At 42.6% G+C, this 18,543-nt stretch overlaps 1 protein-coding gene across 1 annotated transcript in view; it reads left to right on the top strand.

The window, feature by feature from the left end:
• The window catches only part of GORASP2 (golgi reassembly stacking protein 2), a 38,805-nt gene extending 21,370 nt beyond the window's left edge, over nucleotides 1–17,435 (top strand). Inside the window, exons 4-10 of the mRNA XM_032755420.2 lie at nucleotides 199–285; nucleotides 1,324–1,454; nucleotides 4,663–4,795; nucleotides 6,436–6,559; nucleotides 11,667–11,753; nucleotides 12,844–12,951; nucleotides 16,313–17,435. Coding sequence (XP_032611311.1) covers nucleotides 199–285; nucleotides 1,324–1,454; nucleotides 4,663–4,795; nucleotides 6,436–6,559; nucleotides 11,667–11,753; nucleotides 12,844–12,951; nucleotides 16,313–16,638 — 996 coding nt within the window. The 3' untranslated portion in view covers nucleotides 16,639–17,435. The remainder of the gene's footprint in view (nucleotides 1–198; nucleotides 286–1,323; nucleotides 1,455–4,662; nucleotides 4,796–6,435; nucleotides 6,560–11,666; nucleotides 11,754–12,843; nucleotides 12,952–16,312) is intronic.
• Nucleotides 17,436–18,543: the final 1,108 nt, after the last annotated feature.

The following is an 18,543-nucleotide window of genomic DNA, read 5'->3' as shown; positions in this document are numbered from 1 at the left end:
TTTAAATATTTGTTAAATATGTAATTTTTATGCTCAGAAGTTTAAAATATATTCTGTAGTTTCTGACATCTGACACATCTCTAGCAAGACAGAAGTATACAGATTTGAAAAATCAACATAATTAAAAATTGTGACTATAAACCTTAGAAGATTATTTTATATATATTAATTTTGGGGTGTGTGTTTATGTCATTCTAGGAAGTGGAATCAAATTCTCCTGCAGCACTGGCAGGTCTTAGACCACACAGTGATTATATAATTGGAGCAGATACAGTCATGAATGAGGTAATTCGTGTGTTTCCTAGTGAGAACTATATAAAATTTTTTCATTGATGTTTGAGTTGAGAAAGATATTTGCATGCTTTGTGCATTTAGAGTTAAAATTTCAGTCTTTGCTGATCAAGAATAACTTATGCCTCAGGGTGTTAAATGGAACATCTGGTAGGTGTCTTATTAGGTATAGCTGTGAGGAAAAACACATACTGTGCGGCAATTGCACAGATTTTGTGTGTAATATATAGAAATCTTTGCATACCTCAAGTCTAAATCAAATTCTCATTTTCAATTGTTCATTGATTTCATTTTCTCTTCCCCTTTTTGTTCAGTGACAACATTAGCTCGGCTGTATTACATCCTTTTCCTTGTCTGTTAGCTAGCGGAAGTATACATTGCTAAATCAAAAATGAGAGAAAAGGCTGGGCACAGTGGCTCATGCCTGTAATCTCAGCACTTTGGGAGGCCGAGATGGGAGAATTACTTGAGTCAGGAGTTCGAGACCAGTCTGGGCAGCATAGTGAGACCTTGTGTCTACAAGAAATACAAAAATTAGCCAGGCATGGTGGTGCATGCCTATAGTCCCAGCTACCTGGGAGGCTGAGGTGGAAGGATCACTTGAGCCTGAGAGGTTGAGGCTGTAGTGAGCCAAAATCATGCCACTGCACTCTAGCCCAGGCAACAGTTAGACAGACCCTGTCTCAAAAAAAGAAGAAAAAAAAAGAGCGAGAAATGAGGTGCCCAGACAACCAGGTCTTAATAGTGGGAAGTAAAAGCAGAATATGTAGAACTCGGGTGTAAAAGAATTGTACTAAGAGTGCCAACTAGATCTTAAGGAACTGGCCATAAAGCCTTGTATGTAGTAAGTAGGCTTCGCTTGAATTAATATATTGAATTAAACCTACTTGTGATTTTTATGTCTGGGGCAGGGCCCAGAATCTGTATTTTTTTCTTAGATTTCTCAGGTGATTCTGATAGTAGCCAAGTTTGAGACACACTGTTCCAAAGTACAGTAACATGAAACATTTTTCTCCTGTGACACTTTTGCAGTCTGAAGATCTATTCAGCCTTATTGAAACACATGAAGCAAAACCATTGAAACTGTATGTGTACAACACAGACACTGATAACTGTCGAGAAGTGATTATTACACCAAATTCTGCATGGGGTGGAGAAGGCAGGTAAGGTCATTTTTTAGACTAAGTTATGACTACTTAAACATACCAGTCAGATATCTTGCAAACATTGATTGTTTTTATTTTGAAATAAGTTACTCGTTTATTATAAGACTCCTCTTAAAAAAAAAGGGAAGAGCTAGTCTAGAATATTGAAACCAACTTTTTAAAAGTACATATCTAGGAAACATAGTATATATACTATAGTCCTTTTCTTTACTAACCTAAGAGCCAACAGCATTTCTTTTTAATTTGAGAAATTATTGCGCATAAGCCATAATTATAGAAAAGCCTAGAATTTGGAAACTTTCCACATGTTTTCAAAAGTTCTAATCCCATGCTGGGAAAAGGATAACTTAGTTGCTGCAGGCAGGAAAAGCCTCCCTTTGCTCACAGTATCTTTACCCACACTACCTGAGATTCTCCAGCTGAATGTTTCGCCACAAGTATTCTAACTTGTTGCAGTTTGAGAAAAGTAAGATAGATGTGTCATCCAAGAGTCTGGCCTACCTGGGGCAATACTTGATCAAATTATCATTGTCCGTTGCCCAGGTTTGTAAATGCCCAGAAATACGATCTACTCGAGGCATTCAAAATCTATTCATTACAAGAGGCACTTCCTCATATAAACTACATTTGCAGAGAAGCTGCTGTATTTATTTGAATGACAGATTTTCAGTTTGCAATAGAAAAATACCTCCTCTCTAGTTAGAATAATACTCAGGTCAGATTAGTACCACAAGAGTGCCTGCTGAGCATGGAATCAAACTGGAGGAAGAGATTCTGTGGACAGTGAAGACCAACAGCAAAGAACATCACATATTCTTTCATTTTTAATTATGTTAACTAAATTTGGCTACATTCTTTGGAAGACATTTTTTCTTTTGATGTGTTTAATACTGTGAATTGGCCATTGCATTAGCTAAGCCCATACAGAACATTTTCCTCAGTCTGCCTCTGACCATGCATTTGGTCTTTTTGTGCTTCTGTTTTTATTCCTTCCTCAGAGGCTGACCACATTTCATTTATTAAATCTTATTTCTCTTAATTTCATTCTTAGGCTGTCTTTAAGTGTGCCCAGGGTCTTGCTGTTGCCTCAAGTGCATTGTCTATTACCACTTATTACTTTGATCAATAAGCACCTTGTTTTCAAATGTAGCTACTTCTGAAAGGCCATAATTGATCAATATAAATTATTTAATCTTTATTTCTCTAAATCTATGTGAGATCCAGTCCAGTGAGAATTGTGGGGTTTTGTTTGTTTGTTTGGAGACAGGGTCTTGCTCTCTGGGCTGGAGCACAATCATAGTTCACTGCAGCCTTTAACTCCTGGGCTGAAGCTGTCCTCCCGCCTCAGCTTCCTGAGTACCTGGGACTACAGGCGTACACACTGTATTTGGCTAATTTAGAAACTCTTTTTTAGAGATGGGGCCTTGCTTTGTTTCCCAGGCTAGTCTTGAACTCTTCGCTTCAAGCAGTCTTCCCACCTTGGCCTCCCAAAGTCCTGAGATTATAGGTGTGATCTTCCATGCCTGGCTGAATTTCCATTTTGATTGTGAGGGAAGAAGGGAAGAAGGAACAAATAATTGTGAGATGAAGCATCATTGTGCACATCAGACTGGTTAAGGAGGAGCTAGACCTGGCATGGTGGCTCACGCCTGTAGTACTACCGCTTTGGGAGGCTGAGGCGGGTGGATCACTTGAACTCAGGAGTTCAGTACCAGCCTGGGCAACCTGATGAGCCCTCGTCTCTACAAAAATTAGTTGGACGTGGTGGCATGCGTCTGTAGTCCCAGCTACTCAGGAGGCTGAGGCGGGAGGATTGCTTGAGCCCAGGAGGCAGAGGTCGCAGTGAGCCAAGATCATGCCACTGTGCTACAGCCTGGTCAACAGAATAATAAATTGTCTTAATAAATAAATAAATAAATAAAATTAAAAAGAGCTGAAGTTGGCCACTGCCTGCTCACCCAGCTTTTGGTGGCAGTGGAGATAATAGATGATGTGGCAGGAGAAAGGCACGGAGGTATTCATGCATAGCCTATTCTGAAATTGTCAAGTTGTTTGGGAAATAAAAGACATCATGGTGGAAACATAAGTTGGAAACTGATTGTGGAGAGCCTTAAATACCACGGTCAGGACTTCTGATATATTTTGAGCAGTTGAGGCTGTGATAATTGTATCAGTAGGGGGTTTTGGGTTCAAATGGTAAAAACCAGCTGTCACCATCATAAGCTGGTAACATACTTAATGATATGGATTAGCTCATATAATCAAGGAAACAGCTGAAGAACCAGATGTAGAAAGGACAGGACTCAGAAAACCTCTAGGGATTTAGATAGGAAGAAGTATTTGGCAATGTCATCAGCATTCATTCTACTAAACCCATTTTTGTTTTTCCTCTGACTCCCAAGGTTTGCAGCCATGGGCAAGAGAAATTGGCCTGGCTTTGACCATGAGCCATGCCCTTGGTTTGGGCAGGGCAGACACTCTGATTGACAGTCCTGCCAGCACTGCACACAACAGCAGAGAAGTAATTCCCCAAAGGGAGGAAAGAGAAAGGAATGTTGAGAAGACATCAGACTAGAAAGAAGCAATGTGATCACATCTTACTAGAAAAATGCCTCTGGTGGCAGTGGGAGGATGAAATAGAAGAGATCTGGGTTGAACATACATGACTGATTTGTGTCAGGTTCTGAAAGAGAACTGTGGAATGTGTAAATGATGTCATCATACAGAAGTGCTTAGAGCTCTTCAGTGGACAGGCTGTATAGATGTCATTCATTTAGCAAATAATCATCAAATGTCTGCCATGTGCCAGCAGCTATGAAGGCAGTAAACAGACAAGGTCTCCGCCCTTCAGGACCTTAACGTTTTGCTGGGGGAGATAGATAGTAAATAAATATGCAGTATGTTGGATGGTGATGAATGCTTGAAAAATAAAGGAGTAAAGGTGTTATCCACAGTGGAGGGAAGGGTGCTGTTTTCTGTGGGGTGGTCTGGGAGACCTCTGCTTAGATGACATTATCTAAAAGAATAGAAATTTGTTTGTTTTTATCTTTTAAAATCTCAAAGAAGGGAGTGCGTGTTCAGGGCAACTTGAATCTATGCTCTTGGGTTACTCCCCCCACCCGCCCCCCGCCAAAAAAAAAAAAAACACCTCAAAGAAATACAAGCTGTGATTGATAACAATGTTAAGAAAAAAATGTTTTTATAGCCTAGGATGTGGCATTGGATATGGTTATTTGCATCGAATACCTACGCGCCCATTTGAGGAAGGAAAGAAAATTTCTCTTCCAGGACAAATGGCTGGTACACCTATTACACCTCTTAAAGATGGGTTTACAGAGGTAAGATCACATTCCTACCTGAGTATATCATAAAGTTTTTACCAAAACAATCACGTGTTTTAGTGTATATGTCAGTAGCACTATGAAAATAGGGTAGACGATGAGTTAAGTATTGATTGTGTTAAATTTGAGGTTCCTGTAAAATACCTAGGTAGAGGTTAGATATATAAGTCTGGATTTTAGGAAAAAGGACAGGGCTAGAGATGCAGATTTGGGAATCATGAGCAAAGAGAGGGTAATGTAACCCAATGGCTGTTAGGAAACCTGTACTGCTAGGGATTGGGTCTGAGTGGGTCGCCATCTTGAAAATCTGGATGGGCAGAGATCTAGCAAAGGAAGCTCAGCAGGAGGCCAGAGGGAAAACCAAGCTTCAAGAAATCAACACAGTCAGCCATGTCAGGTACTGCAGAGAAGTCAGGTCAAAGGAGTGAAAAAAACCATGTCCTGGGCGAGAGCAATTTCAGAGACTTGCCAGGGGACAAACACAAATTGCAGGTCAGCAGAGTGAATAGGTGAAAAGGTGCTGCTAGCTGTTGCTTATTGCTTCAAGAAACGATTGAGAAAACAAGGAGAGCTGTGTGTGTGGGGGTCATGAGGGGAGTGAAGGGGCTATTACAGGATCAAAGTAAGACTTTTTAAGGAATAAGAGATATTTGAGCAGGCTTATAAGGTTTTTTAATGTTTCTTAAGGAGGTATCTCAGGGCAGTTAACTCTTGTCTGCACGACTAAATGAAAACCAAATACTGAAAAAGAAAATGCTGCTGTTGTAAAGACAAGGCTGCTGCCACTGTGGTTTTGTCTACACAGTTTGGCCATCTTCAATTCTAGAGGAAGGAAAGAAGAGCTGCTGGGAAGTTTCACCTCCAACATTGGCTCATGGCCAGAGCCAATATAGTTACATGTTCAGACCCCAACCACCATATCCACTGGCCCTAATCAGGGCTTTCCCAGTTGAACCTCTTTGGGTAGTCTGAGAACATGAGAGTGACTAGCAGCTAGGCAAAGGGCCAGAATACAGGTTGTCTCAGAATGTACTGAAGGGCACTGGAGCTGCAGAAGGTGGGTTATTCAGAAATGAAACCACCCATCTGTAGAGTCCATATAGACTCCTTTTTTTCTTCTCCTGAAAAGTGGAGATCTTGCTGCCCCATGTATTCACTGATGAGAAAATATTAAATGCACTCATGAGGTTGGAAATCTTGAGAAGTCTTTCATGTATTAAGACTTCCAGCTGATTTCTTTCCTGAGCAATGAAAGTTAAAACAAATAAACCAGCTGGGAATTCAGGAAAGCAGTGGTGGTTTAAAGGTTGAATAAAATGATTTCCAAGTGGTGAGGAAAGAGGAGAGGGTAGAATCTCTTCTAGTGTGGAAGTATGAAGAACAGCCTGTGCAACTTGAGGTAGAAGCCATGTGTCTCAAAACTAGAAGTGACAGGACAGAGAGGTGCTTACAGTGCATGGTCCGTGACATGTACCAAAATTAGGAGGGAGTGTCTGGAGGCAGACGTGCCAGATGAAGCTTGTGACAGCTGATGTGTGAACCAAATATGTATCTGCAGGGCAGGTAAGAGCCAATATTTATATTTTCTTTTAAATAAACTTAAGTAATCTTTGTGTTTTTTTTTCTTTTTTTGGAAGGTCCAGCTGTCCTCGGTTAATCCCCCGTCTTTGTCACCACCAGGAACTACAGGAATTGAACAGAGTCTGGCTGGACTTTCTATGAGCTCAACTCCACCAGCTGTCAGTAGTGTTCTCAGTACAGGTGTGCAGAAAAAATATATTGTTTTCAGTCTATTTTATGTAATATTATTGCATAGAATTTTAAAAATTGACCAGACACAGTGGCTCACACCTGTAATCCCAGCACTTTGCGAGGCCAAGGCAGGATTGCTTGAGCTCAGGAGTTCTAGACCAGCATGGGCAATATAGTGGAACCACATCTCTAAAAAAAAAAAAGCATTTTTTTTTAAATTAGCCAGGTGTGGTGGTGTGCACCTGTAGTCCCAGCTCCTCGAGAGCCTGAGATGGGAGGATTGCTTGAGCCTCGGAGGTTGTGGCGGCAGTGAGCCGTGATTGTGCCACTGCATTCCAGCCTGGTCGACAGAGTGAGACTCTGTCTCAAAAAAAAAAAAGAATTTAAAAAAATTAATGCCAGTGTACCTTGAAAACTGCATATGTACTCTGTGTTGACAGGTCCTGGCTGTGAAAGCTTGTTCTAAATCACCACGTGGATACACACGGGGTTTAAACTTCTTCCCTGCATATTTTAGACCCTGAGCTTTCCTTAGATTCTACAACTTGTAAATCCAGGACTCCGAGTTGAAATTCTGTGTAACTGCTCTGGTTACTCAACACGTTTGCGTGTTTCTGAAGTAGTAGGCACTGGGGATGCAAAAGTGAGTAGGAACTCCTTTCTGAGGAGCTCAGTCTTGCTTAGGGGACATGTGCCTGTCTCCTTCCTTTTCTTTTTTTTTTTTAAAACAGAGTTTCACCCTTTTTGCCCAGGCTGGAGTGCAATGGCATGGTCTTGGCTCACTGCAACCTCTGCCTCCCAGGTTCAAGTGATTCTCATGCCTCAGCCTCCCGAGTGGCAGGGATTACAGGCACGTGCCACCATACAGCAGCCAATTTTTGTATTTTTAGTAGAGACAGGGTTTTGCCATGTTGGCCAGGCTGGTCTTGAACTCCTGACCTCAGGTGATCTGCTGTCCTCGGCCTTCCATGGTGCTAGGATTACAGGCGTGAGCCACTGCACCCAGCCTCCTTCCTTTTCTTCATCCCTTGTTCTACCTGATACAGTCCTTTTTGTTTGTTTTGGGCTTTATTTATTTATTTTTTTAAAGCTTTCTCAAGATAAAATGCATGTTACCATACAATTCACCTGCTTAAAGTATACAATCCAGTGTTTTTTTAGTGTATTTGTAGAGTTGTACAACCAATAACCTCAATCAATTTCAGAATATTTTATCACACCAAAAGAAACTCTGTAACCATTATCCGTTTTTCTGAAGTTTTAGTTTTTATGTTTTTGTAGGGATGGGGTGTCTCTGTTGCCCAGGCTGTTCCCTAACTCCTGGCCTCAAGTGATCATCCTGCCTTGGCCTCCCAAATTGTTGGGATTACAGGTGCGAGCCATGGTTCCTAGCCTCATTAATACCTTTTATTTCTGGGCTGTCTTAAATATTTATATTCACAATTTGTTTATATCCCACTTTGTTCTGTAATGGACTTAAAACAGCCTACCAAGATGCAGTAGTAAGGCTGACAGTTTAGTGTCTAGAATTGGTCTCCTAGGTTCTCATCCCAGCTCTTTAGTCCTGGTTTTATTTCTCTAGATGAAATTTAAAATTTCAAACATACACAAAAGAGCTGGAATGTATAATGAACCCCATCACCCAACTTTATCAATTATCAATATTGGGATATACTTCCCTTTGCCTTCTTTGCTGGTTTTCTTTTTTTCCAGCTTTATCAATAAATAATTTGCATACCATAAATTACTCACAATAAGTAAACAACTAAATGATTTTTAGTAAATTCATAGAATTGTGCAGTCATCACCACAATCCAGTTTTAGAATGCTTCCCAGATGAAATTAAATATTAATGTCATCAGTCTCTAATCATAGAGTTGGAAGGGAACTTAAAGTTTATTTCATTCAAGCGATATAAGTCCTTTTTATGATATTACGATTTTTTGCCTACATCTCATCACATAATTCTCTAGTTTATTCCTGAATAGACTTAGTAAGGGTAGGGTAGCGTACTTCCCAGGGCAGCAGCCCATTCTGAGTCTGAATTGTTCGTATTTGTTTTAGAGTAAGCGTGTTCCAGTTGCTCTTCTTCTTTTTTTTTTTTTTTTTTGAACAGAGTCTCACTCTGTTGCCCAGGAAGGCTAGAGTACAGTGGCACTATCTCTGCCCACTGCAACCTCTGGCTCCCGGGTTCAAGCAGTTCTCCTGCCTCAGCCTACCCAAGTAGCTGTGATTGATTACAGACACGTGCCACCACACCCAGCTAACTTTTGTATTTTTAGCGGAGGTGCAGTTTTGCCATGTTGGCCAGGCTGGTCTCAAACTCCTGTCCTCAAGTGACCCGCCCGCCTCTGCCTCCCAAAATGCTGGGATTAAAGGCGTGAGCCGCTGTGCCCGGCCCTTTTTTGAGGCAGAGTTTTTGCTCTTGTTGCCCAGGCTGGAGTGCAATGGCGCGATCTCAGCTCACTGCAACCTCCGCCTCCCGGGTTCAAGCAATTTTCCTGCGCCGGCCTCCCGAGTAGCTGGGACTACAGGCACACGCCACCATGCCAGGCTAATGTTTTGTATTTTTGGTAGAGACGGGGTTTCACCATGTTGGCCAGGCTGGTCTGAAACTCCTGACCTCAGGTGATTCACTCGCTTCAGCCTCCCAAAGTGCTGGGATTACAGGCACGAGCCATCATGTCCGGCCCCAGATGCACTTCTGATTTTAGGCGATAGTTGACATGTCTCTTCAAGCCCCATTTTCTCTTTGACATTTTAAATCTTTCCTCATTACGTTGTAGTTATACTTGTATTATCTGATAAACACGTGCACGGAGATCCCTGGCTTATGGCACTGCAGAGAAATGGCTTCTTGACTGTTAAAGACAAATGCAAATAAAGCACTGATTGCTCAAAAGAGACTGAAAGAAATTGACATCATCACTTTTGAGTAAATAAATTTAAAAAGACTAAAATGTTCTAGCATCACAACATGTGAGAAACAACTTTTTGATGGGCATTTTTCAGTCTTCACTTTTCATTATATTGCTTGCAAAGTAGCCTATACATTGTAACATAGTGTAATATAATAGCCCATATAACGTAACTGTAGAGACATAAAAGTAGCTGTAGAGAAATAAAAGTATATGTATTTTTAAACTTTTTTGTGGATTTGAAGATGTTTGGATTATAAAATTTTTAGAAAAGATTTTGAAGTGGCATCGATCATCATTGTGACCTGCTTGATTTTTCTGCAGTGTAACATCTTTTTCCTTTTTTTTTTTGAGATAAGAGTCTTGCTCTGTCGCTCAGGCTGGAGTGCAGTTTTGTGATCTTGGCTCACTGCAACCTCCACCTCCCGGGTTCAAGTGATTCTCCTGCCTCAGCCTCCTAAGTAGCTGGGATTATAGGTGCTTACCACCATGCCCAGTTAATTTTGTATTTTTAGTAGAGATAGGGTTTCACCATGTTTTCCAAGCTGGTCTTGAACCCCTGACCTCAGGTGATCCACCTGCCTCAGCTTCCCAAAGTGCTGGGATTACAGGCATGAGCCACCGTGCCTGGCCCAAGTGTATCACCATTTTGCATGCTATGTATTTTACTTATTTGATCTTTCTCCTTTCCTTTTCCTGCCCCTCATTAGAACGTAAATTTCCTGAAGGTTCTGATTTCTGTTTTCTTCATGTTGTAAAGTGCCTCAGTGCCTAAAACAATGTGTAACATACAGTAGGTGACCCCCAGAAAACTTGAATGAATGACCACACTCAACTGTCCATTCAACTCCTTTGAGAATCTGATGAAAGCAAAGAACCTGCCTTCCAAAAATTGTTGTATACAATTTTAGGAGCTTCACAGACCCCCTGAAGCCCACTTGTGGGCCCTAGATTTAGAATTCCTGGCTTAGATATAGTCTTCCTGGCTTAGATTTAGTCAGTTATTTTTGAGACTTGTGAATGTATCTGTCCTTTAAGAATGAAAAGAAACTTATGTGAAAGACTTTATTGGAAAATAGAAGAAATTGGCTTAACCAATCCAAGCTGCTTTTGTTTTCTTAAAACCGAGATTTCAAAACAAATACAAAAAAATTATAGCATTGCTATTGCGTGTGACCATTAACAAAGCACACACTCACTAACATTTTGGTACAGAGTAGAGAACAGCTTCTTTTATTTCAGTGAAATTATGCAGTCTGGGATCCAGTAGAGCATTTGCCAGTGCTTCCATTAGACTTTTTTCTTATTTTTGCTTGCCTCTGAATTCCGCAGAAAAGTAGATAAATGAATAAATAATAGACTGCCTGCATGGTTGGTTCATACTTTTAGGCACAATTTATTCCCGCTACCATATGTAAGCAGATCTGTAAGACAAAATCTGGAATCTGTATGCTAGATAAATGAAAATGAGTGCTAAATAAGTGAAAGGTGTACTTTCATTTATTGTTTCGACATCAGCAAAACCTCCCGCTGGGGTAGGTGGTAAACGTGATTAGGTGGTATCCTGAGGCTTACTTGTACATGAGGAACGAACCTCCTCAAGCTAATGTTAGTACACGTTTGTGTTAGACTTCGAAGGACTGTCACAGAACCTAAGGTCAAAAGGAAATGGACATTCAGGAAGCCAAGTCATTCTCTCACATCCTAGAGGTTCGTATGCTCTTTTGTCCCTTTCAGGCCACCTATGTCATTCTCTTCTTTCACAGACTAGCATTCACTGTTTCACAGGGCACATGGTCCCCCTGCAACCCCCGGCTTACGTGGCATCTTAGTTTAGGAGCCTAGTTGAGATTGACTAGAATCTTTGTGTCCCATATACAAATTTCTAAGACAGTTTTCTAATCCAGCCCTGCTTGGGTCAGGTGTAAACCTCTTGTCCAGTGAGCTGGGCTGGAGTGGGACTGCACGGCCTCCTGCCCTCTTGTCACAGGCCCTGGTAACAGTCTTTGTTGAGAGCCGTGGGCAGAGTTAGTGAATCTGCCGTAAAGGGTGATGGACAGTCAGTTGCAGCTGGAAATCAGGACCAAATGAAGACCTGACCATGGGGCAAGGAGGGACTGCAGATTGTCCTAATGTGTTCTGTTCATTTCTTGTCGACTAAATTTGTTAGAAATGAAAAGATTGTGCCTTCTTTTTAGGTGTACCAACAGTACCGTTATTGCCACCACAAGTAAACCAGTCCCTTACTTCTGTGCCACCAATGAACCCAGCGACTACATTACCAGGTAACCACCAGGGGACTAGAGATGTGGCTAATAATAACAGCATTACTGATATTTGCATCTTAAAAACAATGAAAAATATTATACCTATGTGGTAACTTTTTATGTCTTTTAATCTCAATTTATCTCTGCAATAAGTTTGTGATAAATGAGAGCTAGGGCAACTCTCCTTAGTAAACAAGGAACCAGAGATGTTATTTACCAGCTAGTTAGCTGCCAAGCCTAGTGCTCCTTACCCCCAGCCAGTGGCCACCTACTGCCCCTGCAGCTCTACAGTGCAGCATTGGCCAGGAATAAGGAATCTCCAGAAGTCCATTCTCCACTGTCTCCTTAATGAGGACTTCCTGACAGTCGTTTGTGTGAGCCTGGAAGAGAAGGCTTCTTATTTGGTCTTCAGTAGCACTAACATTAAATTAAATTTTTGTGTTTTTCTCTTCATATTCCCAGTGAAGACCAAGTCCCTTTATCCAGCCAATGATAATCAGATACTATTTTAGTGATCAAATATACTTTCATTGTGAGAGCTTTTAATGTATGGCTAAAAATGTCATTATCCAAGCATATTAAGCCATGAACCAAATGTGTACACACACAGAATGATGAAGCAAGTGTGCTGATATGTGGACATGTGGGAATTTGGGTGAAAGGTGGATTCTTTTTACTACTTTTGCAACTGTAAGTCTGCAATTATTTTTCAGAATAAGAAATTTAAAAAGTCATAGAGACTGTAAACCTCAACCATCAACGAAAAATTCAGTTTCATTTTCTGCCATATCTACTGAAACAAATCAGCCTTTTCTCCAAGGCACTCGGGCCATCATCATTCTTATTCCAGAGTGTTAAGAGTATTAGTTATTTATTTTCATCTTCACCCATTTAGCCACCTAATCTATCTAATCACTTAGGTAGGTAAATATATTTCAATTAAGTGAAATTTTATTATTAATATGATTATGATACACAACTGCCACACATTAGGTGGAATTCTGGTACTGTCACTTAGAGGTGGCTGGGATTGTTTTTAATACATAAGGATTTATTTCTTCCCCAGGTCAAGTGATTTCCTTTTTTTTCTTTTCTGCCTTCTCTTCAGGTCTGATGCCTTTACCAGCAGGACTGCCCAACCTCCCCAACCTCAACCTCAACCTCCCAGCACCACACATCATGCCAGGGGTTGGCTTACCAGAACTTGTAAACCCAGGTATGTTGCAGATCTCACCCTCCTAGGACTCTCACTAATTAACGTTTTATTCAGGAATGCCCATCCTCTTCAGTTTTTTCTGGAAAGAGCAAATCAGTTGAACAGGTTTCAGCTACTTCAAATAAATATTCATCTTTTTTGTTTAAAAAGCTTAAGAGGATCACGCCTGTAATCCCAGCACTTTGGGAGGCCAAAGTGGGTGGATCACCTGAGGTTAGGAATTCAAGACCAGCCTGGCCAACATGGCAAAACCCCATCTCTACTGAAAAAATATAAACATTAGCTGGGCATGGTAGCAGGTGCCTGTAGTCCCAGCTATGCAGGAGGCTGAGACAGAAAAATCGCTTGAACCCAGGAGGTGGAGGTTGCAGTGAGCTGAGATCACACTACTGCACTCCAGCCTGGGCGACAGAGGAAGACTTCATCTCAAAAAAAAAAAAAAAAAGGGCCGGGCGCGGTGGCTCACGCTTGTAATCCCAGCACTTTGGGAGGCCGAGGCGGGCGGATCACGAGGTCAGGAAATCGAGACCATGGTGAAACCCCATCTCTACTAAAAAAATACAAAAAATTAGCCGGGCGTGGTGGCGGGCGCCTGTAGTCCCAGCTACTCGGAGAGGCTGAGGCAGGAGAATGGCGTGAACCTGGGAGGCGGAACTTGCAGTGAGCCGAGATTGCGCCACTGCACTCCAGCCTGGGCGACAGAGCAAGACTCCGTCTCCAAAAAAAAAAAAGAAAAAAAAAGCTTAACAGGAAAGAAAAATGTCTCTGAGTCCCTGCTGCGTCTCCCCCTCACCCTCACCCTCCCCCTCACCCTCCTCCTCCCCCTCCTCCTCCTCCTTCTTCTCCTCTTCTTCTTCTTCTTCCTCCTCCTCTTCCTCTTCTTCCTCCTCTCTTCCTCCTCTTCCTTCTCTTCCTTCTCTTCCTCCTCTTCCTCTTCTTCTTCCTCTTCTTTCTTCTTTCTTCTTCCTGCACCTTGATGGCTTAGCCTCAGAAAAGCCAGGGTAGCAGTAAAGCATAGTGGACTGGCCCTGCTGCACTGACTTTAATGAAGGTGTGTAGGCTGCCTAGTGGAGGCGAATGAATTCCCCGCCATTCTCTTCATATTTGGAGCCGCTGCCACTGGGGAGGTAGTGGAGCCTATTGTGCATAGCCCAAGCCCAGAAATTGGGCCATAAAACGTCACCCCTGCTCAGCTGGCTGGGCTTGTATTTTTTGTTTTGTTTAGTTTTTTTGAAACAGAGTCTTGTTTTATCACCCAGGCAGGAGTGCAGTGGTGCCGATCTTGGCTCACTGCAATCTCTACCTCCCAGGATCAAGCTATCCTCTCACCTCATCCTCCCAAGTAGCTGGGACTACATGCACACACCACCACACCTGGCTAATTTTTTGTATTTTTTGTAGAGAAGGGGTTTCACCATGTTGCCCAGGCTGGTCTTGAACTCCTGGGCTCAAGCAATCTTCCTGCTTTGGCCTCCCAGTGTGCTGGGATTATAGGCATGAGCCACCTCTCCCAGCCAATATTCTTCTTTTTTTAAAAATAAAAATAAAAACAAAACAGACATGAATATTCTCCATTATTTACAAATGCTTTCATACTCAAAACTGTGGGAAATTTTAGCTGGACATGTCTAAGGTAGCAGATATTCCAAGTGTCTGCACTCAGATTTTCTGTCTGAAAATGAAGCAGCAGCGTCCTACAAGTCCATACAGTTAATGATCAGCATACCTTAACCTTTGGGAGGGCTGACTTTTAATAGGCCATCTCAGTAGTTTGGCCCGTCAGTGATGCCAGTGAGTGATCTTACAGCACCACGGTGTGCATCATCACCATCTTGTTTCTGTCTAGATGATAATTGTCCCTCTTGTAACACTCACCATCTGTATATATTCCATAACCTACTTAGTTTTCAGGCCAAAGGTTTAAAAATGAAGTACTAGGCCAGGCACGGTAGCTCACGCCTATAATGCCAGCACTTTGGGAAGCCAAGATGGATGGATCACCTGAGGTCAAGAGTTCAAGACCAGCCTGACCAACATGGTGAAACCCTGTCTCTATTAAAAAATACAAAAAGTAGCTGGGCATGGTGGCAGGTGCCTGTAATCCCAGCTACTCGGGAAGGTGAGGCAGGAGAATTGCTTGAACCCGGGAGGCGGAGGTTGTAGTGAGCTGAGGTCGCACCACTGCACTCCAGCCTGGGTGACAGAATGAGACTCCGTCTCAAAAAAAAAAAAAAAAAAAAAAAGAAGTACTAGTAGTAGTCAAACTACCATTCACTGTCACAGCGCTCACCCCACCTTTTGTGCCATGTATTCTTGGCTCCTCCTCTGCCCTTTCCCTAAATTTGACAGGCTCTAAGTAGTGAGGGTTTCACCAGCTGGTAGTTGCCTTGAACCTGTGTTTTACACCCTGCCTTTCCTTTGTTTCTTGAAATAATTCTCCTTTCCTTCATTATGCATTTTAATTTTTTTTTTTTTTTTTTTTTTTTTTTTTTTTGAGACAGAGTCTCACTTTGTCATTCAGGCTGGAGTGCAGTGGTGTAATCTCATCTCACTGCAACCTCTGCCTCCTGGGGTCAAGCAGTCCTCCCACCTCAGTGGCCTTGTAGTCTCTAGTAGCTGGGACCACAGGTGTGTGCCACCATGCCCAGCTAATTTTTGTAATTTTTTTTTAGTAGAGATGAGGTTTTGCCATGTTGCCCAGGCGGGTCTCCAACTCCTGGGCTCAAGCGATCCTCCTGCCTTGGCCTCCCAAAGTGCTGGGGTTACAGTCGTGAGCCACCACGCCTGGCCTTGCATTTTAAAATCATCATAACGAGCCCACTGAGTGTAATATAAATAGTTATCAATCACAGATTTTAAGCAAATGCTGGGTACTCCTGGTGAGGACAGTGGAAAGGGCAAGAATCCAGGCCCCTCCCTTCTGCTGCCTTCACAGGAGGGTTGTGGCCTACCTCTCCCTGTTGTCTGTCAAAAATGCAGCTGTAACTCAGCTTGCAGCTGGCATGGGTGAGCATGAGTCCCCCTCTCTGACATCCAGTGTAGCTGTGTCACCTGCTGGGTGGGCCGCTATCTCTTCTGACTGGAAGGATCCTATCTTTCTTCCCTGAGCCAGTTTCCCCCAGTGCTGGGCCAGGTCACATGGAGCCTAGAAGCTGAGAACCTATTCCTTCAGGCAGCTGCAATTGTAGGGAATAGTTAACCCTGCCAGGGCCTCTATCTGGAAATCAGCCAAGGTTGTGATTTGTGTTACCTCCTCAACTTCAGTTTCCTTAATGAAATGTAAATAAAAATAGCCCTTTGACGATGCCTGCTGTCCTTTCAGTGCTGGGAGGATGTATGATCTATGCCGTTTTTGTCCTAGGTCTGCCACCTCTTCCTTCCATGCCTCCCCGAAACTTACCTGGCATTGCACCTCTCCCCCTGCCATCCGAGTTCCTCCCGTCATTCCCCTTGGTTCCAGAGAGCTCTTCTGCAGCAAGCTCAGGAGAGCTGCTGTCTTCCCTCCCGCCCTCCGACCCTGCCACAACTACTGCAAAGGCAGACGCTGCCTCCTCACTCACTGTAGATGTGACGCCCCCCACTGCCAAGGCCCCCACCACCGTTGAGGACAGAGTCGGCGACTCCACTCCAGTCAGCGAGAAGCCTGTTTCTGTGGCTGTGGATGCCAATGCTTCTGAGTCACCTTAACTTTGAACTGTTCTTCGGAATTGGCGTGGTATATTTATTTAACCACGGGAGCGTGTCTGGAAACGCAAAGTATCATTAATTTCATACTAGTTTGTACCGTATCTGTAGGCATCCTGTAAATAATTCCAAGGGGAAAACTAAACAAGAGGACGTGGGTTGTATCCTGCCAAGTTGAGTGGGGCTCACGTGCTGGGGTGAGATGTCAGAAAGTGCTTGTATTTTAAACAACCAAAAAGAATTGTAAGGGTGGCTTGCTGCCAGGCTTGCACTGCCATTCCTGGGTGGTGTGCATCTTCGGGAAAGGTGGTGGCGGGGCGTCCACTAGGTTTCCTGTCCCCTGCTGCTCCTTCTGTAAGAAAATGAAATATTCTATGCCTAGTACTCACATGCAACATTTCTTGTACTTTGTAAGTCGTTTGCGAGAATGCAGACCACCTCACTAAACTGTAAACGGTAAAGAGATTTTTACTTTTGGTCTCCGTGAGTCACCTCTCTATTAAGGTTTACACAGGAATTCCACCTGAAGACTTGTGTTAAAGTTCCACAGCGCGCACTGTTAACTGAACGTCTTTTTCTTCAGCCTATACACGGATCCTTGTTTTGAGCTCTCAGAATCACTCAGACAACATTTTGTAACTGCTGCTGTTGCTTTCTACGTACACCTTATAAAGTGACATTTCAGAAGAAAGAAAGAAGGTGTCACAGTTTTAAACCAGAAGGTGGCACTTGGTGGCTCCTTATAGTATTATAGCTATACTGGGAAAGCATAGATACAGCAATAAAGTACAGTAATTTTACTTTTTTTCTTGTGTTACATCTAAATTACAACTCTTAATTGCCATGTGTGCACTTACTACTCTCCAGTATGTCTTATTACTCTCCAGTATGTCACCCATCTTTAACTTTTCATGTCCTATGTTTGCTTTCTCCCGTTTTTAAGAGATGGTAAGTTAACTGGAATTGATTTACTGAATGAAATTAAATGCAGATATCCCTGTTTTTGAAATAAGACAAAAGTGGTTCCTCGGTTATTGCCCTGGTATGAGTCTGAAGATGCTCATCCCCTGCAGGGAGGACGTGGCTGAGGTGGCAGCACCCTCACATCACCCTCATGTCACTCACCCCTGGCCGTCCTGCTGGACACTCGAGGTCAACGCCAGCCCAGCACTCTCCTAGGAGGCCCAGTGCCAGCCAGTTTTGGGAGTAGATCCGTTTCTGGGGCCAGGTTTGTACTTAAAACTGAATGATGAAAGAAGGCTCCAGCCCTAATCATAGCTGCTTCTGTTTACACTGTGCAAATGTTTCTAGAATATTTCAGTTAATCCCGTTTTTTGAAAAGGAGCTTATAACAGGTGAGGAAAGTATTCACAAGCACATTTAAATGTTATAATTTTTGACTTTCCAGGATAGGAAAAGTTGAGAAAGTTACTACTTTCTAAAAGATTTCTTAAATATTAAGATCTCCTTAATATTTGTTGTTTTTACATTAAAAAACAAATGTTAAGGAGATCCCTTAGTGGAAAGCGAGTAATTTTTAAGTTTTACAAAATGATTTGTTTAAAAACAGTTCTTCCAAGGCAGTGCTTGTGAACTCTGGTGCAGTCACAGCTCTCATTTGGGAACAGTGACAGTCTGGGCTCTCTTCCTGGGCAGATATCTGTAGCATAAATGAAACACTAATCTCTAGGGAGATTGAGGGACTTTTTCTTTTTTTTTGAAACAGTCTTGCTCTGTCACCCTGGCTGGAGTGCAGTGGCTTGATCTTGGCTCACTGCAGTCTTGACCTCCTGGGCTCAAGCGATCCCCCCACCTCAGCAGTCTGAGTAGCTGGGACCACAGGTGTGTGCCACCATGACAGTGAGGGACTCTTGGCACTCATTTGACAAATGGACACAGACTCAGCCT

This window comes from Hylobates moloch, unplaced genomic scaffold, assembly GCF_009828535.3.
Source record: "Hylobates moloch isolate HMO894 unplaced genomic scaffold, HMol_V3 SCAFFOLD_1, whole genome shotgun sequence".
Lineage (NCBI taxonomy): Eukaryota > Metazoa > Chordata > Mammalia > Primates > Hylobatidae > Hylobates > Hylobates moloch.
This window is presented reverse-complemented; position numbering and strand designations above follow the sequence as displayed.